This window comes from Mesoplodon mirus, assembly GCF_964341445.2.
Source record: "Mesoplodon mirus genome assembly, chromosome: 9".
Classification (NCBI taxonomy): domain Eukaryota; kingdom Metazoa; phylum Chordata; class Mammalia; order Artiodactyla; family Ziphiidae; genus Mesoplodon; species Mesoplodon mirus.
The window spans coordinates 22,110,897-22,133,642 of NC_138985.1; the positions used below are offsets into that span (position 1 = coordinate 22,110,897).

The 22,746-nt window shown below is 39.8% G+C and overlaps 1 protein-coding gene across 4 annotated transcripts in view; it reads left to right on the top strand.

Moving 5' to 3' along the window:
• The first annotated feature begins 5,177 nt into the window (after positions 1 to 5,177).
• Positions 5,178 to 22,746, top strand: part of HBP1 (HMG-box transcription factor 1) — a 32,449-nt gene continuing 14,880 nt past the window's right edge. Inside the window, exons 1-7 of one of the 4 annotated variants that reach the window (XM_082632839.1) lie at positions 5,193 to 5,242; positions 11,232 to 11,358; positions 14,563 to 14,746; positions 17,097 to 17,325; positions 20,160 to 20,298; positions 20,837 to 20,948; positions 21,038 to 21,150. In XM_082632839.1, coding sequence (XP_082488965.1) covers positions 11,281 to 11,358; positions 14,563 to 14,746; positions 17,097 to 17,325; positions 20,160 to 20,298; positions 20,837 to 20,948; positions 21,038 to 21,150 — 855 coding nt within the window. In that variant the 5' untranslated portion in view covers positions 5,193 to 5,242; positions 11,232 to 11,280. Of the gene's footprint in view, positions 5,243 to 7,795; positions 11,373 to 14,562; positions 14,747 to 17,096; positions 17,326 to 20,159; positions 20,299 to 20,836; positions 20,949 to 21,037; positions 21,151 to 22,746 lie in introns of those variants that run through there. The other 3 variants (XM_082632837.1, XM_082632840.1, XM_082632838.1) reach the window with 3 other exon arrangements.

Genomic DNA, 22,746 nt, shown 5'->3' on the forward strand with positions numbered 1-22,746 from the left:
CGCGGAGCGGCTGGGCCCGTGAGCCATGGCCGCTGAGCCTGCGCGTCCGGAGCCTGTGCTCCGCAACGGGAGAGGCCACAGCAGTGAGAGGCCCGCGTACCGCAAAAAAAAAAAAAAAAAAAAAAAAAAAAAAAATAGTGATGAATCTACACAGCAAGTGACACATAAAGCACATGGAAGCTTTTTAACGGGGTCAACATTCAAAACAACATATAACCTACAGCATAACATATGATACACTATAAACTAATATGAAAATTCATGCTGCTTATTTTCTCCTTTTATTCACCTGTTCAGCAGGTATCTCTTTATGCCTGGACAAAACGATGCATACGATATGGACCAGACAGAAAGATGCATAAGAAATATGGAAGGAAGAAATAATGTGAATTTGGGGGGAGCTAAATGTAAGCAAAAATGTTAATTGTAGCACATTTAAATATATATTACTCCTATGATCTTAATTGCTTTTTATCAGAGTTGTCTCTAAAATGAGCTACATCTTACTGGCAACTAAAAGAAAATATCAATACATAGAGAAAGGCCTAGGATACCAAACAGACATAAAAGAAACTGTGTGGAAGTTTGTGTTAAACAGTTCAGATACAGGAATTATCTATTCTAGAAAATTTGCAGTGAAAGACCTGAGAACTGTCCTTTGAGCAGGTGAAAACCGTTACATTTCTGCTTCTTGATTTTATAAAGTGAAAGTGGGATTAAATAGAATTGTTGCAGGACTTCCCTGGCGGTCCAGTGGTTAAGACTTCACCTTTAATGCAGGGAGTGAGGGTTCAATCCCTGGTTGGGGAGCTAAGATCCCACATACCTCTTGGCCAATAAATCAAAACATTAAAAAAATATATATATATTGTAACAAATTCAATAAAGACTTTAAAAATGGTCCACATGAAAAACAATTTTTTTGAATAGAATTGTTGCCTTCTCTAATACATTTTCAGTAATACTAAATTGCACAACTTACAAAAACTTTTTGAGGGCTGAGGACACCCATGTTTATTTCTCTAGACTTGGCTGTCCTAAACACCAAATACGTTCAGCTGCTTCCAGGAACTGTGTAAACAACTTTCCTGCCTGCACAGCGAGCTCATCATCTGAACTTGACCCCGTCCTTTCCCCTTCCCCCAGTGCCCATCTCTCTTCTTTCCAACATTCCCTATCTGTCAATAGCATGACAATAGCACTGACACACCACAGATACCCCAGCCAGAAACCCAACAATTCTTCTTTTTCAATTTTTTATTGCGGTAACATTGGTTTAAAACATTATATGTTTCATATGTACAACATATTTCTACTTTGGAATACACTACAGCGTGCTCACCACCAAAAACTTAGTTTCCATCTGTCACCATACAGTTGATCCCCTTAACCCATTTTTCCCTCCCCCCACTGTGCCCCTTTCCCTCTAGTAACCACTACTCTGTTCTCTGTATCTGTGTGTTCCAACAATCCTTGATTCTTCCTCCTATTGGTGATTGTGTTATGTCACCCACCCACATATCAACCACTGAAGAAAGGTCTTGCTTTATGGTCATGTGAGTAAAATCTAAACTTTTAATTGCATCAAAAATTACAAACACAAGAGACATATTTCTCAGTTCTGAAATGGCCCTCATCATTTAATTCCCAGGCAACTCCTTACAATTAGAGTTTACCTGAGTACTTTGAACTAAGATAATTATAAAATTAGCTCATTTTATAAAGTATACCAAGATATATGGAAGGATATTTGTATAAGAGTTTAAATAATCTGCCAAGAAAGATATTACCTGAAAAGTTTGGGCACTTAACTATTTTAGTCCATCTATGTGCTCCATTTTCTAATTTAAGTACTTGATTTGAATGATTTCATTACCTTTTAACATTTTGAAGAGCGATTTTTTTTTTTTTTTTTTTTTTTTTGGCCACACTGAGAGGCTTGGGGAAGAGGGAGGGGCGTGGAGTGCAGGGGAGTGGAAAGCGCGGAGACCTAACCACTGCGCCACCAGGGAATTCCCCCAACAGCAATATTTTAAATATTTAAGCAGTGCCATGTGCTTTACCTCCTACCTTTCTTAGTCCAGCAAAGTAGTCATTGGTGTACCAAATATGGTGGAATCCAGGGAAATATATTGTTTAATTTCACCCCTAAATAGGATTTATCTAGTTTTTTTTTTAACTAACAAACTAGAACTTGATGTTTCTTTATAAAGACAGAAGTATTTTACAAACTGCTGAAAAGACATTTGGATGTTAGCAGACAACTTCTTGACCTATCTGGGCATAGTTTATGTGTAATATGTGTGTGTGTATATGATATCTGTCTAACCAAAAGTAGGTGCTATTTAAAGAAACTGATTTTTTAATGTCAGTTTTATCATGGAAGTATCTTATGAACAGATGTTCTTTAATATATATGTATAAAGATTTTATATCCATTATATAAAATATAAACCTCATTTTATATTTTATTATATATAAATAATATATAAGTGATACAAAAATTCTTTATATCTGTTGTAGTGAGAGTAGAATTTACATATGTAAAGATTTCTAAGGAGATCTTACTGGTTTTGTACTTTGATCTTTATTCTGGCTTAGGAGTCGGCTGGTTTTGTTAGCCATCCAAGAATGAATGATGATGTTCCTGTTAAATATACATAAGGTACTAATGTAGGCATTTAGTTTCCCAGGAGAGTCAGAAGACAGGACTAATTGTCCACTTAGAGGTATAGAGATTCTAACACTGATATTTAATCAGTTGTGACTGAACTATGAGAATTTTACTCTTCTATTTAATGACTTGGACAAAAACGAGAGTATGTGAAAATATTTTATATCTTTGTATCCTTATCAACTAGCACAGTGGTCAACCAATAGTAGGCACTGAATAAATATTTTTGAATGAATAGATGGAAAAACCTTTACAGGGCCATTAAAAGATAATCATTTCTAATAATGTACAATAGCTTGATCTGTAGGTGAAGTTATTCTTCCCATCTTCTGTAGGTGAAGTTATTCTTCCCATCATCCCATTTATTCCACAAATAAAAATATCTCCACTAAGGCTTTTAGTAAACGCTTTCAATTAAAAAACCTTTTAAAATAAGTTAAGGTTCAGCCAAAAGTAGATCTCATGGTTTATACAGTGAAGGGGAGAAAGGAGTGGCACCAGCTCTTGAGAGTTCGTTTTTGGGGGAGGGAAAGCTTTTTAGTTTCCTGGAGCGAGTTACTCATAAATAGCTCAGATTTTAGTTTTCAGTGATCAGGTGAATTCTATGGATTTTTCTTTCTGTCAAGAAATTAAACACTGGAGTTCGTATTTTCAATTTTTCAATTCTGGGGCACAATGGCCCTCCACTGTTAAAAAAAAAAAAAAGGAAGAAAATAGAAAATAAAAATACACAGATAGCAGGGCCACATTCGAGTCCTGGGGTCACTTCATTAATCTCTGAATGATAGTAAATACAAATCTTGTCCTTTTTACTCAGGGAAAAATTTAGGCATTTTATTGGTCCTCTGAATTACAAAAAAATGTTTGATTACTATTTGTGAATACAGAAAGTGAATCTTTGATCACATGGTAGGGAGGACTATTCCATAATTTCCCTTTAAGGATTCGAACAGAGAATCCCTAAGAGAATTTGGAAACCTGTTGCAATATGGGAAAGTTATTTTGGATTTCCAGATTTGTTATGTGGGTTTCAGATAGATTTAAAAATTCAGGAAATGTAGGGGGGTTTAAAGGAATAACCAGCTAGGATTTAAGGCTCCTTTCCAGAAGTTTGACTTTATAGATTTCTCACTAATATGTTTGCTGCTCTTAATTTTAAGCATACATATAGTGATCTAAAGATGTAAAACCTAAAGCATAGCTTAAATGGTTAAACACTAAAGGTTCAAAGGAAAAAAGGTGAATAATGCCTTTGTAATGGGAATGGTAAAAACATCAATTATAGACTAGGGACTGGACAGCCTTATTTAAAGTGAAGGTAACTATAAAGCCAGAGAAGCCATCCTCCTCGGGTGAGTCAGAGCATTAGTAACTTGAGGAACTCCTAGTGAAAACGAAGTGGGAAGACATTCTTCTTTCATCAATGGGAAGACCTCTGGAGAGGAAAACTGGTTAACAAAAACTCACCAGAGAAATTCAGATAACGATTCACAAATTAAATCAGTTTAAGTCACACATTATACCCCTCTGATTACCTTAAACAACGAGCAAGCTGGTCAATATGGAAAACATCGCTTTGACTTCCCTTAATTCCAAAGTCAATAGTAATCGCCCCTCGCCCCTCCCGCCCCGAGCTTTGTAAATTCTCCAGACCCCGAGCTTCTCTCTCACAGTTCATCCCCAAGCCTCTCGGTGCCTGGCACGTAGCCGGCATTCAAAAAATCTTGGGTGAAACTGAACAGAGTTGGCAGAGAAATCTCAAGCTGCTGTCCAGGGAGGGGCGAGGCCAGGCTCAGGATAAAAGAATGCTAAGTCTTCCCACTGGAGCCCAGCACCACCTTTATTATCCCCACTATGCCTGGGGCCGTGATTTGTGGGTGACTGGGTCCCCCACGAGGCAGCGCTGCTTCCGCTTGTGCAGTCATCTCCTTCCCCTCGCACTAAAACAATACCTTGGCCTCCTGCCAAACTTTGAGCAGCGAGCGACTCTGGCTGTTTATGGCCCGGAATGGGTGCTGCGAGAGGTTTGGGGCGGCTCTCAAGTGCTAGCAGAGGAAGAGAAGAGGCCAAAGCTCTAAAACACTCACTTCCTCCGCCCCCTCCCTTTTGTCCCAGACACCAAAACAAACGAGCTGATACACGTGTCCCTATGACTCTTGTTTACTATCAAGCCTGCACTGTGCATGCGCTTCTGGGATATGTAGTCCAATCGGTTCCTCCGATGTGCAGTTCCCAAGAGGAACGCAGCTAGGCCGAGACTACGAACCCACAATCCATTTCGCGGGCAAAGTTTGGCTCGGGTCCCGGCGGTCTCGGCAGCAATCCAATCGGAAGCGCTCACCCTAGTGATTGACACGCCATCTTCTCCACTAAACACAACACAAAAGTCAATACAAGCCCGCCCCCCGAGACGGACCACGGTATCACCCAATGGGAAAGGGAAAGGATCGAATGGCAGTTCCACAGACCAATAAGAGGGCGAAGGAGCTGGGAGGAGGCTCCACCTCCGGGGGTTTGAGGGGAGGGGGAAGACGAAGCTTGAAAGACTTGGTAATGGCGACGGGTTTGGTAAGTAGGAAAGTTTCGGTTGAGGACTAAGAGTGGCGGCGGGAGCATTAACGTGCGCCGGGGAAGCCAGCGTCAGTCGGAGAGGGGTACACGAGTTGCTGGTGGTGTTGTCGCGGCCAGGGCGGCCCGCGCCGGGGCTGCCCGCACTCCGCGGCGGGTTTGTTGTCTTTCTGTTCGGGAAAGGGTGGGGGTGGGGAAGGGAGGGGCAGGATCCCGAGGGTATCGGGCGGCCGGGCGAGCTCGGGTCGGCGCTCCTCTTCCTCACGGCGGGGGCAGTTAACCGTCCGATATCTGCCCGAGGCGAGCCCACCGGACCGGCGCTTCCCGCAAGCTCACCTGGGCTTCGCGGCGGCGCGGCCCATGGGGGTCTCGGGGCGGGGGCTGGGAGGCGTAGGCGAGGACGGTGCTCCGGGCCGGGTGGCGCGGTGGGTGGCCGAGCCGGGTGCGGAGATGGGGCGGGCCTGGGCGGGGGAAGGGGGCCGACGCGGCGCCGGGGCTGCCCCGGAAAGTTTGACTTCAACTCCTCGCGAGTGGGCGGAGGGTCGGAGGTTGGCCCGGGGTGGTTGGCCGGCCGCGGGTGGGGGACTGCAGTGAGGCGCCGCCTCTTTAGGGGCCGAGAGGGGCTCGGGCCGAGCTGGGAAGCTCGCGGAGCCGCTGGGCCCTGGGGCTCATTGTTACGCAGTTCGAATGAATGGGCTCCTTGGCGCCTGCGCGGTGGGGCTGAGCTGAGGGGAAAAACAAGCCTGGAGTCCAGGCTGCGGTCACATGATGGGGGGAGGGGAGGGGAACGCGATGAATGGCGAAAGAGGGTGGGGGATGGACTTGGCGTGAACCGGGAGGCACTGCCTCTGTGTGACCAAGAGCGGGGCTTGGCAGGCGATTCCAGTCTCCGCCTTCCAACCTATACTGCTGCCCCAGGCAGATTAAAACAAAACAAAAAATCCAGGCGAAATCGACAGTCGGGGCCCGGTTTTTGTAGCTTCTTCTAACGCTACACGCTGTCTCGGGGATTTCACTTTCCGCGGTGCGTTCTACACCATCTAGAGTTCATTCTTCAGGAGTTTTCAGCAAGAATCTTTTGTAAAAGGAGCTGTGGCTGCAGGGAGATACTCAAAGACTCTAGCTCTGGGAGCCAGTGATGCTAAGAAGGGAGGAGGGTAAAGGGAGTTGTGTATATACTAGGAAGTGTTGGAGTCCTACCAACAATTTAGACTAAGTGCTTTAGATTTATTTCCCTCTAACTAGCAATAACAGGTGATTCCCAACAGTGGTTTTGAAATTAAAGTTACCTTTTGAGAATTAAAATAATTTTAACATTTGTAAATACTTTTCTGTTGTTTAACTATTGATAATGATCTACATTTGTGATGTACTTCTAGTTCTTTCCGTCTTTGCTTTTTGTTATTGTTTTTGATATTTTCTGCTTTAGCTTGCTAACGGGAGTGTTAGGGTCAGCTGTTGCGTTTCCATGATTAAACTACTTAGTTCTTGCTGAGCAGGTAATTGTTGACAAAGTTTTAAGGAAATTTGAATTATATTCAAAAGAATTAAATACACTCATTAAGTTTTTGAGCTACTTTATACTTCTGAGGAAGCCGTTTAGCTACTTTATAGCAAAGTACTTTAAAACAATAGTTTTTGTTTATTCTAACTTGACTAGTATATTATTTATAGAATGAAATTTTGATTTCACTTTCTAGTTTCCATTTTATTTAGTTTCATAAGCCCCATTACCTTTTTCAGCCTGGAAAACTCTTCCCCCTTGTTCACTTCTCAAACTTCTACTGCAGATGTTATTTTAAAAGTTACCTTCTCCCGGGATTTCCCAAGATTTCCCATGTTTCACAGTGCTTGCTTCTCAGACTTCAAACATGGTACTGTCGCTTTAAGAGTTGTCTCCTCCACTGTATTTTAATTTCTTTGGACGTTTTCCTCACTATCCAAATACTCCGTGATGAAGGCAAACGGGCTTTATGAATGAATAAACTGCTAGACGTTGAAGGCCCTTGAGGGAGAATTGCTAGCTGGTCTGCTGTATTTCTGTTTGAAATGAAAACATTAGTACTTTTTTTGCCATAAATTATGATGTTAGTACCATGTTAATGAGACAATACCAGGTATTTTACATGTATTATCTTTTGAGTGCGAAGGCGAACATTTATCTAGAATGAGAAGATAAATCACAACAAATTAATTTTTTTAAGCCGACAAATACCTTTGTATATCACAAAATTCAGGAAAAGTGATATTCTTTATTAACAATGATATTCTTGTATATTCTTGTTTATGCCTGACCCATCAATGATAGTCATATACCTTCGTATTTTGATCTGCATTTACTTTGTTATTTCATATCATAGTTTACACTGTCATTTTCTATAGACAAAATAGAAAAATAATTTTCTTCTCTAATACAGTTGATTGAATTTTTAGAAGTTATTGGTAGTAGTTTAGAAAAGCTTTTTCCACAAGTTGTTATACGTAATGTGAAATTTTTTACGGTTACAATCAAGTTTGGGAAAATAAATTTCTTTCATATATGAATTCTTTCATATATGATTTCAAGGTTTTTTCATACAGTGACTCATCTTAAGTACTATGTGAATTGACAGTACTCTTTTTAACAGGTTTGTGGATAGCTTGTAGTGGTGTATTAGGGGTTTTCTGTTATCTTCATCAATTTCAGTATTTTGTGTCAAGTCAGCACAAAATTAATAAGAGCTTATATAGATGTATTTGGCACTGGGCGACTGATTGGTAGGAGAATGCTTTGGAACCAGGTAAGGGTGTGTGATGTAGTGTCTTATATACTTCCAATAACTGTGAAAGGTAGACAGGCGCTGGTCCCATTTAGAAAGAAGAAAACTGAGGCATAGAAGTTAAACTGTTCAGAGTCATACAGATGGTAAGTGATGTTCTATAGTAATATATTTTATGGAAAGAATACCACCCACTGTTGGGGTGTGGATTTTTTTTTTTTTTTTACCTCAGCACTGTGGCAAACTAGAGTTGTAGAAACATTTCTCTGAAATCTTTTGTTTGAAGTTTCATTGAAAATATTCTAAAAGAACTACATTAAGGCTTCAACTGCTTTTGGTGTAGAAAGTTATGTTTAATATAGTTTGTTATGGAGGCTTATTTTAGCTTGGAATTATGTAATCTATTTTAAATACCACTTCAGTTCCTCACGTTAGAGTTATAAAGTAATTGCAAATCACTGTCTCTTCACCTTCTCCCCGAAAAGAGTTTGAGCTTGATATAGAAGTTCTTCAGGATTAGGGGAGGGCATGTAGAAGATCCTTTCCTTGGTGTCCGTAATGAGGATGGAAAGATAAGGAGTCAGGGAAGAATTGGCATTTGAACGTAGTTGAAATTAGATGTCCAACTTATGTTGGTCTACCCCTTTTGTCCTTTTTCTCAGTTTCTTCTTTTTTTTTTTTTTTTTGAAGAGAAAATGGTCGCACCCATTCAGTCATTAGAGCCCTGTTTTTCTCATCCAGAATATTATTATTACATATATTTTTTTTCTTGGCTGTGCTGCAGGGCATGCGGGATCTTAGTTCCCTGACCCAGGGATCAAACCCATGCCCCCTGTAGTGGGAGCGCAGAATCTTAACCACTAAACCTCCAGGGAAGTCCTTCCTCATCCAGAGTAATACTTTGTTCAGAGCTGTTTTGAAGTTTATACAAAATTAGATGAAGTATGTGGAAATGCTTGGCACATAGTAGATAGGCATATAGTAAAACCTAATTTCCTTCTTTTTCATTCAGTGAGACTTGGCTATTTTTAGGCATCTCTTCCTCTCCTCTTCCTAAGATTTTGTGGATATTTACTTCTGAAAGTTTGCAAAACAAATGCAGTAGGGCCTTCTCATCCCCACCCAATAAAATAAAAATTTGTAATATTGAACACGACATTTTAAAGTACAACTGCTGGAGAATTTTACTCTTCCTTTTTGAGAATTCACAGATCTAGTGAAGAGTTGACGTGTACAGAGTTAACTGAAACACAAGATGAGCTATGTCCAAAGTGGTATACAAATCATGAATGAACAATAGTGTTAGCTCTACCAGGAGAAATTTGAAAGAGGAGCTTGTTTATCATAATGAATATCTAATTGGTGTATGTGGGGAGTTATTTTTGAGTACGGACTCTTCTGGTGTTCCTTTACGGTATCAGAGGCCTTGTTTCCCCCTAATACTATAGTTTGACAGAAAACTGAGCGACAGAAAACTTACGTTTGTGTATGGCCTTGAATTTTGGTTTCATGTATTTTATTTAATTCTCACAATAGCCCTGTGAGATAAGTAGAGGTACCTTGAGATTAAGCGACTTGCCCCAGGTTACCTGGCTAGCAGGTGAATTTCAAGTCTGTTGACTTGAAGTCTAGGCTCCCGTTTACTGTACAGGAGGTTTACAGAGGGAAAACCTCCACTGTCTCAAGACCAAACTTTTGATAGTCTTGAGCAATGAGAGGTGAAAACACATAGAACTCAAGTTCAACAAATATTTACTTGGTCCCTTTTGTTACTTGCTTCGAAACTAAAATGTTTTTTTCTAACTTCATTTAAAGAGTTTTGTGAGGGGATGTTGGTAGATTAGTAAGACAGAGTGCTGAAGAAATGCTGGAAGTTGCAAGGAGATATGCGTGCAGAGTGAATGGTGACTGGGCACCCGGGAGCTGCTGAGGCGGAGAGCAAACCTAGCTGGGAAGAATGAAAAAACCAAAGGACTCTGCAGAGGGAGGGGGAGGACACCACAAACTAACTGCAGTTCTGCCTCCTGCCCGTAAGGAGAGCTCTGAGGACAGGTATACGTGTATAGCGCAACTCTGAATTTCATAGTAAAGGGGAAAAGTGAGAAATTTTTCACGTTTAAGATTGCAACTTGGGCTGACTTATGCCAGTCACATCTGTGTATGAGGCATGTACAGATGTTGATATGGAGTTTGAGTCATTAAGCCAGGATAAATTGTGTTCTCTGTACTTGAGGTGTTGAAAAGTTTTCTATAGAAAGGGTTTAAAATCTGCTATCTAAACTTAATATTGGCTGTTCATGGGCTTCCCTGGTGGCGCAGTGGTTGAGAGTCCGCCTGCCGATGCAGGGGACACGGGTTCGTGCCCCGGTCCGGGAAGATCCCACATGCCGCGGAGCGGCTGGGCTTGTGAGCCGTGGCCGCTGAGCCTGCGCGTCCGGAGCCTGTGCTCCGCAACGGGAGGGGCCCCAACAGTGAGAGGCCCGCGTACCGCAAAAAAAAAAAAAAAAATTGGCTGTTCCAAGAACTTACACAGAATAACTAGTTCCTCTCATGTTTGGGCCATTACTAAACAAGGAGTCTGCACTGATACTACCAATTACTGTTTCTTTCATGAGGACTTTCTGGCCACACCGCAGGGCATGCGGGATCTTCCTGTCGAACCCGGGCCCCCTGCAGTGGAAGCTCAGAGTCTTAACCACTGGACTGCCAGGGAAGTCCCTCATGAGAACTCTCAAAGGAGGCTGGGAGCGAGCCTCCATAGACAGAAATTGGGAATGTGAATATACTGTACTCTTAATACACTCTCCCTTAAGTATTTGTTATAGATGTTCCTGCATACTCATATCGTGTTTCCGTATGGTTTTTTAAATAGACTCAAAAAAATGTTTAAAGTGTGGTTCTGATCATGTTAGACCTCTGTTCAAAAGTATGCAGTGGTTCCCATTGTCTGCTAGTTGCTAATAATAATACTGGCCAGTCTGCATTGAGAGTTTGCTCTGTTAGGCACTTTGTAAGCTTTTGACATTTATGAGTTCACTGAGTTTTTACAACAACCTATACAGATGCTTTTATTATTTACATTTTACAAACAAGTCATAAAGATTTTAAATAAATTGTCCAGGGCACATAGCTGGCAAGTAGCAAATATAATATGAACTCAGTAGTCTAATTTCAAAGTCCTTACCCTTGTCTACAAAAAACAAACCAACTAACCAGTTTTCCTAAATTAGGATTGAAGATTCTGATCCCAGTCTACCTTTCCAGCCTTAGTATCGATGGATGACCAGGAGACACACAGGCCATCCTGCCTTCTGGCTTCTATGTTCTTCTGATTTCATCCAGTACTTTGCTAACTGTGTGAGTTTGCTCATGTGAGTTTCTCTCATTGGGAGCGTCCCATCCTTCCTTTTTACCCATTCATAGCCAAGCCCTGGCTCTGTAGAACTATGGTCATTTGCTTATATCTTTCCACGAAAGTGAAGATTCCTTGAGATTCACGATCAACTGTTCATCGATGCACCTAGTATATTGCCTTGTACATAATATGTATTAAATAAATGAATATATACACACACACACATATATTGAGATAAAAAGGAATGTGGCAGTCATTTTTAGCCTGCTGGTTCTCACAACACACCAGGGGTTCTTTTGAAAGAAAACAAGTAAAAACCAGTGCACCAGGGTTGTACCCCAGACCAAATAAACCACATGCTTCGGAAGGAAGGTGGGGCCTGGGCATCATTGGTTTGAAGCAGACATGGTTCTGTGTGCCACGAGGGTCGAGAATCTCAGATCAAGCTAAGTTTGCTTGGCTTTTGCAACGAGACGGTGGAGGCTCAGAATCAGGATTTGGCTACTTACGCTTGAGAAGTCAATTTGTGTTACCACATCTCTTGTAGCCACCAATTTTGTAGGAAATTATTTGTTATACCCTAGCAGATTTGCTGTAACTATATCATAAGACTGTGATTAATCGCTACATAATAGCTTGTACCTACTGGAAAAGTGTTCATTTGTTGGGAATGCTTCAAACATCTTTTAGATAAACTGTTATTTGCTTAAACTAGTGGTATGATCTGTGACTTTTTATTGAGGTGTGTTGGATAACTTGTCAGATTTCCCAGGGAGGAAATTACCAAAGCTGAATAGCTAGTTGTCTGGTCTCCTGTTGTCAACTGTTTTCAATAACTGTCCTGTTCAGAACATAAAGTGCCCATAGTATGCATAATATTGCCCTATGTCAGTCTAGGGATAAAAACTTTTTTTTAAAGTCATTTTACATTTCTTTTTTTACTCACTTTGTTTCATTTCATCCTCACAACTGCTCTAGGAAGAAAAGAGCAGGAGTCATTAGCCCTGTTTTCAGATGGAGATATTGAAGCTCAGTCACTTTAGTTCATAGATTTAGTAAATGATTAAGCTGGTATCAAACCTGTTTCCTTCCACCCACCCCAGTGCCCTTTTCACTACTCCATACTGCATCTCACGGTCAGTATCGTGTAAGGCTCTAAGTGCCCAAGAAATGGGTGATATTTGAGTACAGGCAGAAAGCATCTGAAATAAAATGTTAGAAATAAAGTAAGGCAGTGGTCAGTTTGGCTGTATGTGTCAAAAGCCTTAAGAAGATGTTTAACTGCCATCGAACTACTAATCTGTCTCTGGGAATCTAAAGAAATAACCAGATATAAGCAAATACTTAAAAAAAAAAGAATGTAAATTCACTGTTATTTAGAAGATTGGAAAAACTGTGAACATGTTTAGCAGTAGGAGGGATAAATAAACTTTGGTACATCCTGATGATGTATATTATTTAACTATTTAAAATAGATTTTTGAAAAAATTAATGACATAGGAAAATGCTTATGAACTTATGTTAAGGAAAAGGTCTCAACTATTAATATATATAATATGAAGTATGAGGAAAAATAAATGATTTTATTTAGGTAAAACGTAGGTCTGTGCATGAAAAAGAGATTGGATTGTAAGATAATCAAAATGTCACAGTATCTAACTCGGGTTGGTGGAATTAGAAATAATTATTATAGGGGCTCCCCTGGTGGCACAGTGGTTAAGAATCTACCTGCCAATGCACGGGACGGGTTCGAGCCCTGGTCCGGGAAGATCCCACATGCCACAGAGCAGCTAAGTCCGTGAGCCACAACTACCGAAGCCTCTGCGTGCCTAGAGCCCGTGCTTTGCAGAAAGAGAAGCCACTGCAATGAGAAGCCCCCTCGCCGCAACTAGAGAAAGCCCATGCTCAGCAACGAAGACCCAACGCAGCCATACATACATACATACATACATACATATATACATACATACATACATATTTAAAAAGAGATAATTATTATATTCCTTTTTTTTTTAAGAAAAGCGTTTTTCATTTTTTTCCACAGTGGTCATACATTTTATAGTCAGGATAACATTTCATGATTTAAAAGTTCATTGGCAAAGCCTTCATAGAAAAAAATCTGTCAGTGTTTGTTGGTGATTATGACATGGCTTAGAAAGCTCTGGTATAAATGTCTTTTCACTGCATTTTTTGATCAGCCTGGGCTACGGTACCTGACTTTTACGGTACTTTTTTTTTTTTTTTTTTTGGTCACACCACGGGATCTTAGTTCCCTGACCAGGGATTGAACTCGGGCCTCGGCTAACCCCAGTAAGAGTTAGCGCCATGTCCAAACCACTGAACTGCCAGGGAGTTCCCGACTTTTGGTGACTTTTAACAGCAGTATATTCTGTTTTATTTTGAGAAAAAAAAAACTATATGGTTTAATTTTTTGTGTATTTCATATTAACTCATTTAGAACATTTTAGAAATGAGATTTGGGGTAGAGCCTGAGAAGTCAGGGAATCTTGCTGCTTCTGTCACCCACGTTAAATGACTAATGTGATCATCGTCCAAAGGCAAGAGTGTAAAAGGTATAACCACAGTTTATATTCTTAATCTTTGTAAAACATTGTAGCCTATTCAGAAGGTCAGGTATCTTTTTAGTATGGTTAGGTCCCAAATTCTCATTAAGAAAACATTTTTATTTTTATAAGGAGTATAGTATATGGCCATTTTAAGAAACTCTTTTCTATTTTATCTTTTTGTCTGTTTTTTTTTGTGTGTGTGTTTTGTTTTGGCCCTGCCACGCGGCTTGAGGGATTTTAGTTCCCTGGCCGGGGATCGAACCCGTGACCGCTGCAGTGGAAGCCCGGAGTCTTAACCACTGGACTGCCGGGGAAGTCCCAAGAAACTGTTAAAAATATTCGTTAGAGACTGTAATTTTAAGTTTGTTAAACTTGTTCACTTTCAGAGGATGAGAAAACAAAATAATGAACACAGTTGATAAATACAGTTGATAAATACTAGAGAAATTAAAATAGAATCTTCCAAAAAATGTGCAAAATAGAACAGACCTTCAGTCATCCATGTCTAAAGGTTTTGAGGGGGATACAGATAGCAATGTGTGATTAAAGATACAACATTGTGATGTCTCTGATTGATTTTATACTTACATTATTTCCAAATCACATGACTTGACATTTTTTTCTTATATTATTTTTAAGTCGGAGCACCATAACATGGTGTGGGAAGTGAAGACAAATCAGGTGCCTAATGCAGTACAGAAACTCCTGCTAGTAATGGACAAGAGAGCTTCAGGAATGAATGACTCATTGGAGTTGCTGCAGTGTAATGAAAATTTGCCATCCTCACCTGGATACAACTCTTGTGATGAGCACATGGATCTTGGTAAACAAAATGAAGTTCTTAGGAATCTCAGTGAGATTCAGATTAATTTTCATGTTTAGCTAGCTTTTCCACCTACCTTGAACTAATAAAAAGTATGTCAAGTTTTTGTACATTAGAAGTTTTCAGTGTTCTCTTATTATTGTTTGTGAAGTATTACTTAAAACCAACCTAACTTGGGGCTATTTATGGTTATCATAGAGACTCGTACAAATTTTCAAACTAAATTGCCTTTGTGGATAAAGAGGAGCCTTTGAACACCTTATGAAAACCTTGCTGTGTGGCTTTTCAAAAGATGTTACTTTTGAAATATCCGTGTAAGCTCAGCAAATTATACTGGCCACTGTTCTCGCCTGGTTTGTTGGTATGATGGGGAAATTACAGTGGACCCTTGAAATTTGAGGATCTGACATTTGTGATTATCACTACTGCTGAGCTGTTCCAAAGATACGTGATCTGTAGAAGTGTGAAGGTTTGTTGAGGTATGACTTTGAATTGTATTGCTTTGAAGTCACTGTTGAAGACAGTGAACAGGTGAAGAGTGATCTTGGCTTGCTGCCAACTTTTCATCTTGGCTTTGTTCCCATTTAAGATGCATTTTTCTCTGATGTTCCCCAAAACCTGAGATGTGAGTGTCCTCATTTTATAAATGATGAAGTAGAGGGGGTTATATGCTGGAGTCTTCTTTAGGAATTTGGAGATCTTAAAGGTCTTGGGACATAACCTGTTTGAGTGCTAAGAGATGGGTGGGCCCGAGTATTCATTGAGGAGTGGTTACTATTGAGCAGGAAGCCCAGTTCAATCAGGTGGCTGATTCCTCCATTGTCACATTTTAGGTTTCAGGAGGAAATCAGGAACCTAGGGCTCAGGGGGTCAAAAACTTGTACCACCCCTCGTGACTTCAGTTTAAAAGTAGTTTCCGTAAATTGAAAGACAGAAATGAACCCTTTACAGTAAATAAAGATAGTCAAAGAACAGTGTTGGCAGTGAGGGAAGGGAAACAGCTCCACCACCATGAGGATTACAGAGTGGAATTATCTTAAGTTGGGGTGATATTTTAGCTGCTCTGTGAAGGGGGGGATACCTTCTAGTCACTTTTATGAACGGGTGTCTTGAATCAGTACTTGTAAGACATTTCTGTTTTAGTGAGCTATTCTGGGATATTCCCCTGAATAGGAATTAGGAGTATGTACTTTTATAGTGACAGTTTAGGAGAACTCTCAAGACTAGAAGAGTTTCTTGACATATTGAAGAGACTCAGTGGATCTGTAGAGTTTGTAGGTATGTGTTTCAAAGAGGGTTGTTTCGGTGGTGGTTTTTCTTTTTCTTTTTTAAGGCCTGCGAGATGCTTTTTCTCCCCTCCTTTCTTTTTCTTTCTTTCTTTATTTTTTTTTTTTGTGGTACGCGGGCCTCTCACTGTTGTGGCCTCTCCCGTTGCGGAGCACAGGCTCCGGACGCGCAGGCTCAGCGGCCATGGCTCACGGGCCCAGCCGCTCCGCGGCATGTGGGATCTTCCCAGACCGGGGCATGAACCCACATCCCCTGCATCGGCAGGCGGACTCTCGACCACTGTGCCACCAGGGAAGCCCTCTTTTTCTTTAATTTTTAATTCAATTTTTTAGAATTCAGTCTATCTTACAGTGTTCATAGCCTTGGCATGTACATGAGTGGTCCTTGGGTACTATTTCTAGTTTTCTTTCTTGGGTAGCTGAGAGTCTGTCATGAACTACCTTTCGGGAACACACTTTCTGGAAAAAATAAGTAATGTTACTGAGTTCAGACTTTCTCATTAAAAAGAAATAACTTAGAATAGATAAAGCCTAACAAGTAGTACCTGAAAATATATAATATGATCTAGGTTTCATCTTTGAAAATTGTTGTTTTCATTTGTTGCAGTAATCTTGTTGGAACAGGTTCAAGTGTGTGAACAATAAGTACATCTGTGTACCCATAAAGCGCCTTTTTCCTCTAACATGTTAACATAAAAATGTCTCAGTGGTATATGGATTATTCCTAGGTGAGCTATAAAAAACTGGGGGAAAAAGTCAGAAAACAAACAGAACAGTTGGTGAACAGTTGTGGTAGTTACATGGTTTGAGTAGTGAAGTCATTAATCCATTTACATTTGCTAGGTTTACTTTTCTGTCAGACTCTGTTGGCCCTTAAATGTATAAGATGTCATTTTTTTTTCAGTTGAAACTTGTTTTCATTCAAGAAAACATTTTGAATTTACACTTTTCCTCTGACAAAATTAATTAGCTAAATTTGAGGACCTCTCTTCCAACTGTGATTGTAGAATTGTTGCTTGTATTAGTAATTTCCTTCTTATAATTCTGAGTGTGCTTATTTGCAGATGATCTTCCTGAACTTCAGGCTGTTCAGAGTGATCCTACTCAATCTGCCATATACCAGCTAAGTTCAGACGTGTCACATCAAGAATATCCAAGACCATCTTGGAACCAAAATACCTCAGAAATATCAGAAAACACTTACCGTGAAAATGAGGTGGATTGGCTAACAGAATTAGCAAATATCGCCACCAGTCCACAAAGTCCACTTATGCAGTGCTCATTTTACAACAGGTGGGAACATTGGCTGTATTTTAATTGAGAACTTTTATCATTACAAAATGCTCTTTTTTTCTAGTTTTAAAAGTAATAATGCTGTTGACCATCTCATGAGTGGTTTATCAAAGTCATTAGAATTAAGCTCTTTGTCTTAAAATAATCAAAGAGCTATTTCACCCAATGTCATGATTTCATATTTTGAGAATTAGATAAAAGTGATAAGAGAACAGCAGAGTCAAAAATATTTGTAAGTGGTTTAAAGTCATCAAAAAATACATCAGACCAAGAATACTTTTATTATATATTTCTACTTAGAGAGATGAAAATTATATTTATCTAAAGAATCATAATTAAAATAGACATTTTAAACTTTTATCAACCTTGAGTTTGGTTTCTTTTGGTCTAGGTTTATTTTTTTCCATAGTGTATGTGGCCTTATGTTATTTATATGTTTGCTAATATTAAAATGTTGAACTTACAAAAGTAGACTCCCACTGGTAGAAACCACTGTTTCATATACCCAGACCAGAGTTTAAGAAAATGAATGAATGGTGCTATGAAATTATGGAAGCTTCCAACTAATATTCCTAGAGAGACCTAAATGGATAATATTTTATTAATTATCCCCCAAATTATAAAATTGGCTATGTAAAAAAGACATAGATAAATATGATAGTTTGTAGGGAAGAGAAGTACCCAGGTTTGCACTCATGTGGGTGGGTAGACCAGAGTCCATAATAGGTGATGTAGGAATAACTGAATTTTGGTAGTGTTCCTAAGTTAGTATAGTTCTTTGCTAAAGAATAAACTTGTTAGGTGTGAAGCCCAGCAAATTATGCTGTTTTTCTTCTGTTCAGCAAGGTGATTGGTTTTGATTAGAGCAAATTCAATTTAATTAATTTCAGTTTAATCCATGAAGAGTTCCACAGGAATGAAAAGTTGCCTTTCAAAGTATTACTTCCTTTATTGTACCAGTTATCATTGTAATCTTAATAGTCAAAAAGTGAAAAATAGCTTTACAATTTAAAAAAATCACCCTGATTTTACTATTGGACTTTCTTTTTTCCCCAATTTTAGTTTAGAGATAGTACTTTTCATTTTTCACAGTAAACTCATGAGGATTAATAATTTAGTTCATGGAAAGTTGAGTAAAACCCTCAGAAGAAAATTAATGTTAAAAAAAAAAACAAGTAAAGGAGTAGCTCCCTAAAGATGTAGGTTACTCTCTGCTGCTTTTTTTATGCTTCCCCTCTTCCTAGGGAACAAGACCAAGAGTCACGCTCTGCCGTCTTGCCTGCCTTCTAACCCAGTCAGTGGCTGTTCTTGTGACTTCTTGTAGAGTGTTAAACTATGTTAGTTATTGAACTTGGGATGTCTGAAGTTGTAACTGTATAGTACCAAGGGAGTTGAGGACAGGTAAAATTTATATTATCCCTGCGTAGATAGAGGGATGAAGAGACCATGGTGTTAGTGATTCAGACACATGCAGCATATTAATTTTTACAGAACATTTAGGCCATATACATTCTAGAACATTACATTGTTCTCTTTTAAATGGTTAAACAGAAGAACTGATAAACCCATTTTCTTTTACTAGTCACGAAGGCAGGAATGAGCTTAAGGAATTTCTAGCAGTTTGGCCATTCTCTTATACTTCATAAAGATGTAAATGTGTAATAAAAGGAAGAAATTGCGCAAGATGAAATATTAAGTATTTGTATTTTGAAATCCCAAAGTTGATTGGAGAGTAAGCTAAAATGCATGGAAATTTGAGGGCTTTTTACTTAAGAAGTGTTATGAACATGAAAGCAACGTACAGTTTTATATATGGATCCTCATTTAAAAATTGATTTCTGTGAAGGTATAATAAAAAATGTTAATTAAGTTTTAAAAAATGAGGGCCAATCAGATTTCTCAGAGAATAAGGGAAGAATTGGAAAGTAAGATGTCCCTCCTCTTTTTAGAAAGAGGATTAGTACAGACATGTGTAAACATTTTTCTGTTAAGGACCAAATCCTTAGTTGGCATCTCAGAGAACTGTCCTGATTTGGGACAATTCAGATTTACTTCTTAGACCCTGAAATTTTCCTTTCTGCTGCTTTCCAGACTCCCGAGTCAGTATACTTTACTGGTTGTCCTTTATGGGCTTGCTGCTTACTGTTAACCCTCTTATATGTTTGTGGGGGAAGGATCTTAGTGTGTTCTGGGGAGCCCCGTGTACTCTGAAGGGAGCACTGCCTGGTAAAGAGACTTTTGACAGGAAAGCGGGGCAAGAGGTAACTTACTTTTTAAGGTGATCCTGGCGCAGAAGTAGCTGGCTTTATGTGTAGATGCTTTGCAGATAGGCTATTTTCTACTATAATAAGTTTAAACATTTTAGCTTCAGGTAGTTCACTGTATCTGCCCAGTGATACAGGTGGTTGGTAGGTAAAGAGTTCCGTGTTGGTCACGTTGAGCTTGGAGGGCCGAGATTTGGTGACCACATCACAGTAGGAGAGAGAAAGGGGTCGGGAGCCCTGCATAAGGGGGCATCATCCTTCATGAATGAAACTGCACACTTGTATGTACTTCGTGATATAAAAATGAGTGAATGAGTAAATGAAACAGTAATTTGGAATTTAAAGTATATTATCTAATCTGAAAAAAACAGTGTTTAAAACGTGTGAAGAGGGTTTGGGTAAGATGTTAAGGAACAACATACTATAGATGAAACCCTGATGTCTTTATTAGCGTTTCCCATAGGTGTCTTACATGTAATAACATTGGTGTTAGGAATATGAAGTTCACCAAAAGGAAAGCTTTACTTTAAGGACCTTTGCTTTGTGGTTAAAACGGTTTCTTTATTTTAGATCATCTCCTGTACACATCATAGCTACTAGCAAAAGTTTACATTCCTATGCACGCCCTCCACCAGTGTCCTCTTCTAAGGGTGGGCCAGCCTTCCCTCATCACCACTGGAAGGAGCAAACACCAGTCAGACATGAAAGGGTAAGTTTATTCATGAGGTTAAACTTTATGAAATCTGTACAGCAGCTGAAAAACATGAACTTTCCCTCTCTAAGCAGTTCTTCTGAAGCACATGCAGATGGGAAATAGTCTCTCTCGCTGTTCTCCTACTGATCTGGATTCAGTTTTATGTACAGCTCTATTAATGTTAAGAAAGTTTGTTACCAGTGGGAGCATGCATTTAACTAAACTTCCCAGAACTTCAGTTTTTGAAGGCGATTTTTCCCCCTAAGTTTAGAATGATTAAGTTATCCACTAATAAGAAAGTCTCGGGACTTCCCTGGCCATCCAGTGGTTAAGACTGTGCTCCCAGTGCAGGAGGCCTGGGTTTGATCTCTGGTCGGGGAGCTAGATCCGGCATGCCACAGCTAAGACCCGGCATACTAGGTAGGTAGGTTAGGTAGGTAGGTAGGTAGATAGGTAGATAGATAGATAGATAGATAGATAGTCTGAAGACACAGATTAACAAAATACATCTTACAAAGAAAAACCTAGAAAGTTTGTAATATTTTTTCCACAGGCAAACAGTGAGTCAGAATCTGGCATTTTCTGCATGTCCTCCCTCTCGGATGATGATGACTTGGGGTGGTGCAATTCCTGGCCTTCGACTGCTTGGCACTGTTTTTTGAAAGGTAAAAAAATGCTTGAATTCTTTACAGTTTATTTGTGTAGCAAGCACACTAGTCACATATCTAATACTTGTTTTTTACTTAAACTCTAGGCACACGACTGTGTTTTCATAAGGGAAGCAGTAAGGAATGGCAGGATGTGGAAGATTTTGCTAGAACTGAAGGCTGCGATAATGAGGAAGATCTCCAGATGGGCACTCACAAGGTTGATTTAAAATCTTAAAACTTTTACAAGTCTTTCAAAAGGGAACATAGGTTTATTATTAATCTGCATGTGTGTCCTTCCATTTGCTTCCATGTTTAAATGACATTTTACATTGGGAGGAGCTCCTGTGACTCTTCTGTTGCTTAGCCTGATGGAGAGGAGAAGCGGCTTTAGGTTTTACCTTTGTAATGAAGCTTTCTTAGATGGGAACAAGAGTGTATTTCTTAGCACTTTTTACACATTTTATTTTGGGGGAAATTAAACTGGCATTAAACACAAAATGAATAAATAAACAAACCAAAGCCTTACCTTAGGTAATCTACAAAGTGGTTAATTCTGCTATGGATAAGTGAGAATTGACTGAGTTACATTTAAAGTGACCCATTAAAATGCTGGTATTTTCTGAGTCGATAAGCAAAGGCAGTAGTGGGCAGCAAGCAGTAGGATAAATGTTGGATGAAACCTTTATCTTTGAAATCTTCAATTTCTCCATCTCCACTGTGGGCAGAGAAATTGGGCATGTGAAGTGTGCTTGTGTAAAATTCCTGTTCTGCGCCTGCTGTGCCCTACCAGTGAGCCTCTTGAGAACAGCAGTCCTGACTCGGCCGCCTTCCGTCTCCCCTTCTTGCTGTGAGCATTACATAGTGAAGTTCATTGTAGTCTGGCTTCAGCCTCTGCTGCTCTACTAAAGTTGTCTCAAAGTTACTAGTTGTATTTTGATCTCTAAAGAGACTTCTGCTTGTTCTTCTTGACATTTCTGCAGTGTTTGACATAGTGGATTGTCTTCCCTTGATGTGCGTAGTATGGCAGTGCCCTGCTTCTCCTTCTGATGTCTGTTTGGACTGGTGGCTTGTCTGCCCATGATGTTGAATTGAATGTTCATAAGGTTCTACCCTTCCTCACTCTCTTCACCACTTTTTCTCTGATGATAATGTCGACAGCATCTCCTTGGTGGCCTGTGGAAACTGCTTTAGTCTTGGACTCAGGAAAGCTGGGCTCTTTCTGGCTCTGCCAGCAGCTATTTGCATGACTGGCCTTGGGCAGTCTATCAACGCCACTGGGTATTGCCTTCCTGATCTGTAAGATGGAACTGGGATTAGCTTTTAAGTTCTTACAGCTCTAAGAATTAGAAGATTCTGTAATCTAGTTACTAGTATAGCCAACACTGGATTCACCTTTTCCTTCCCCATCCAGGCCCATTTTTCCCCTTTTAAGAGTATTACTACCCTTTCTTGATTGGCAGATTCAAGACCTTTCTTTCTTTCTTTCTTTTATGTATTTATTTGGCTGTGTTGCAGCATGTGGGCTCTTCGTTGCATCGCGCGGGCTTCTCTCTAGTTGTGGCGCGTGGGCTCCAGAGCACGCGGGCTTAGTTGCCCCGCAGCATGTGGGATCTTAGTTCCCTGACCAGGGATCGAACGCGTGTCCCCTGCATTGGAAGGCAGATTCATAACCACTGGACCACCAGGGAAGTCCTCAAAACCTTTTCTTGATTGCTTCATTCAAAACATGAATGAAGTTGACTGTTTCCTCTCTTTGTATTCAGTTGGTCCATTCTGTTTCCTTAAAGATTTTTTACATTTATCCTTTTATTTC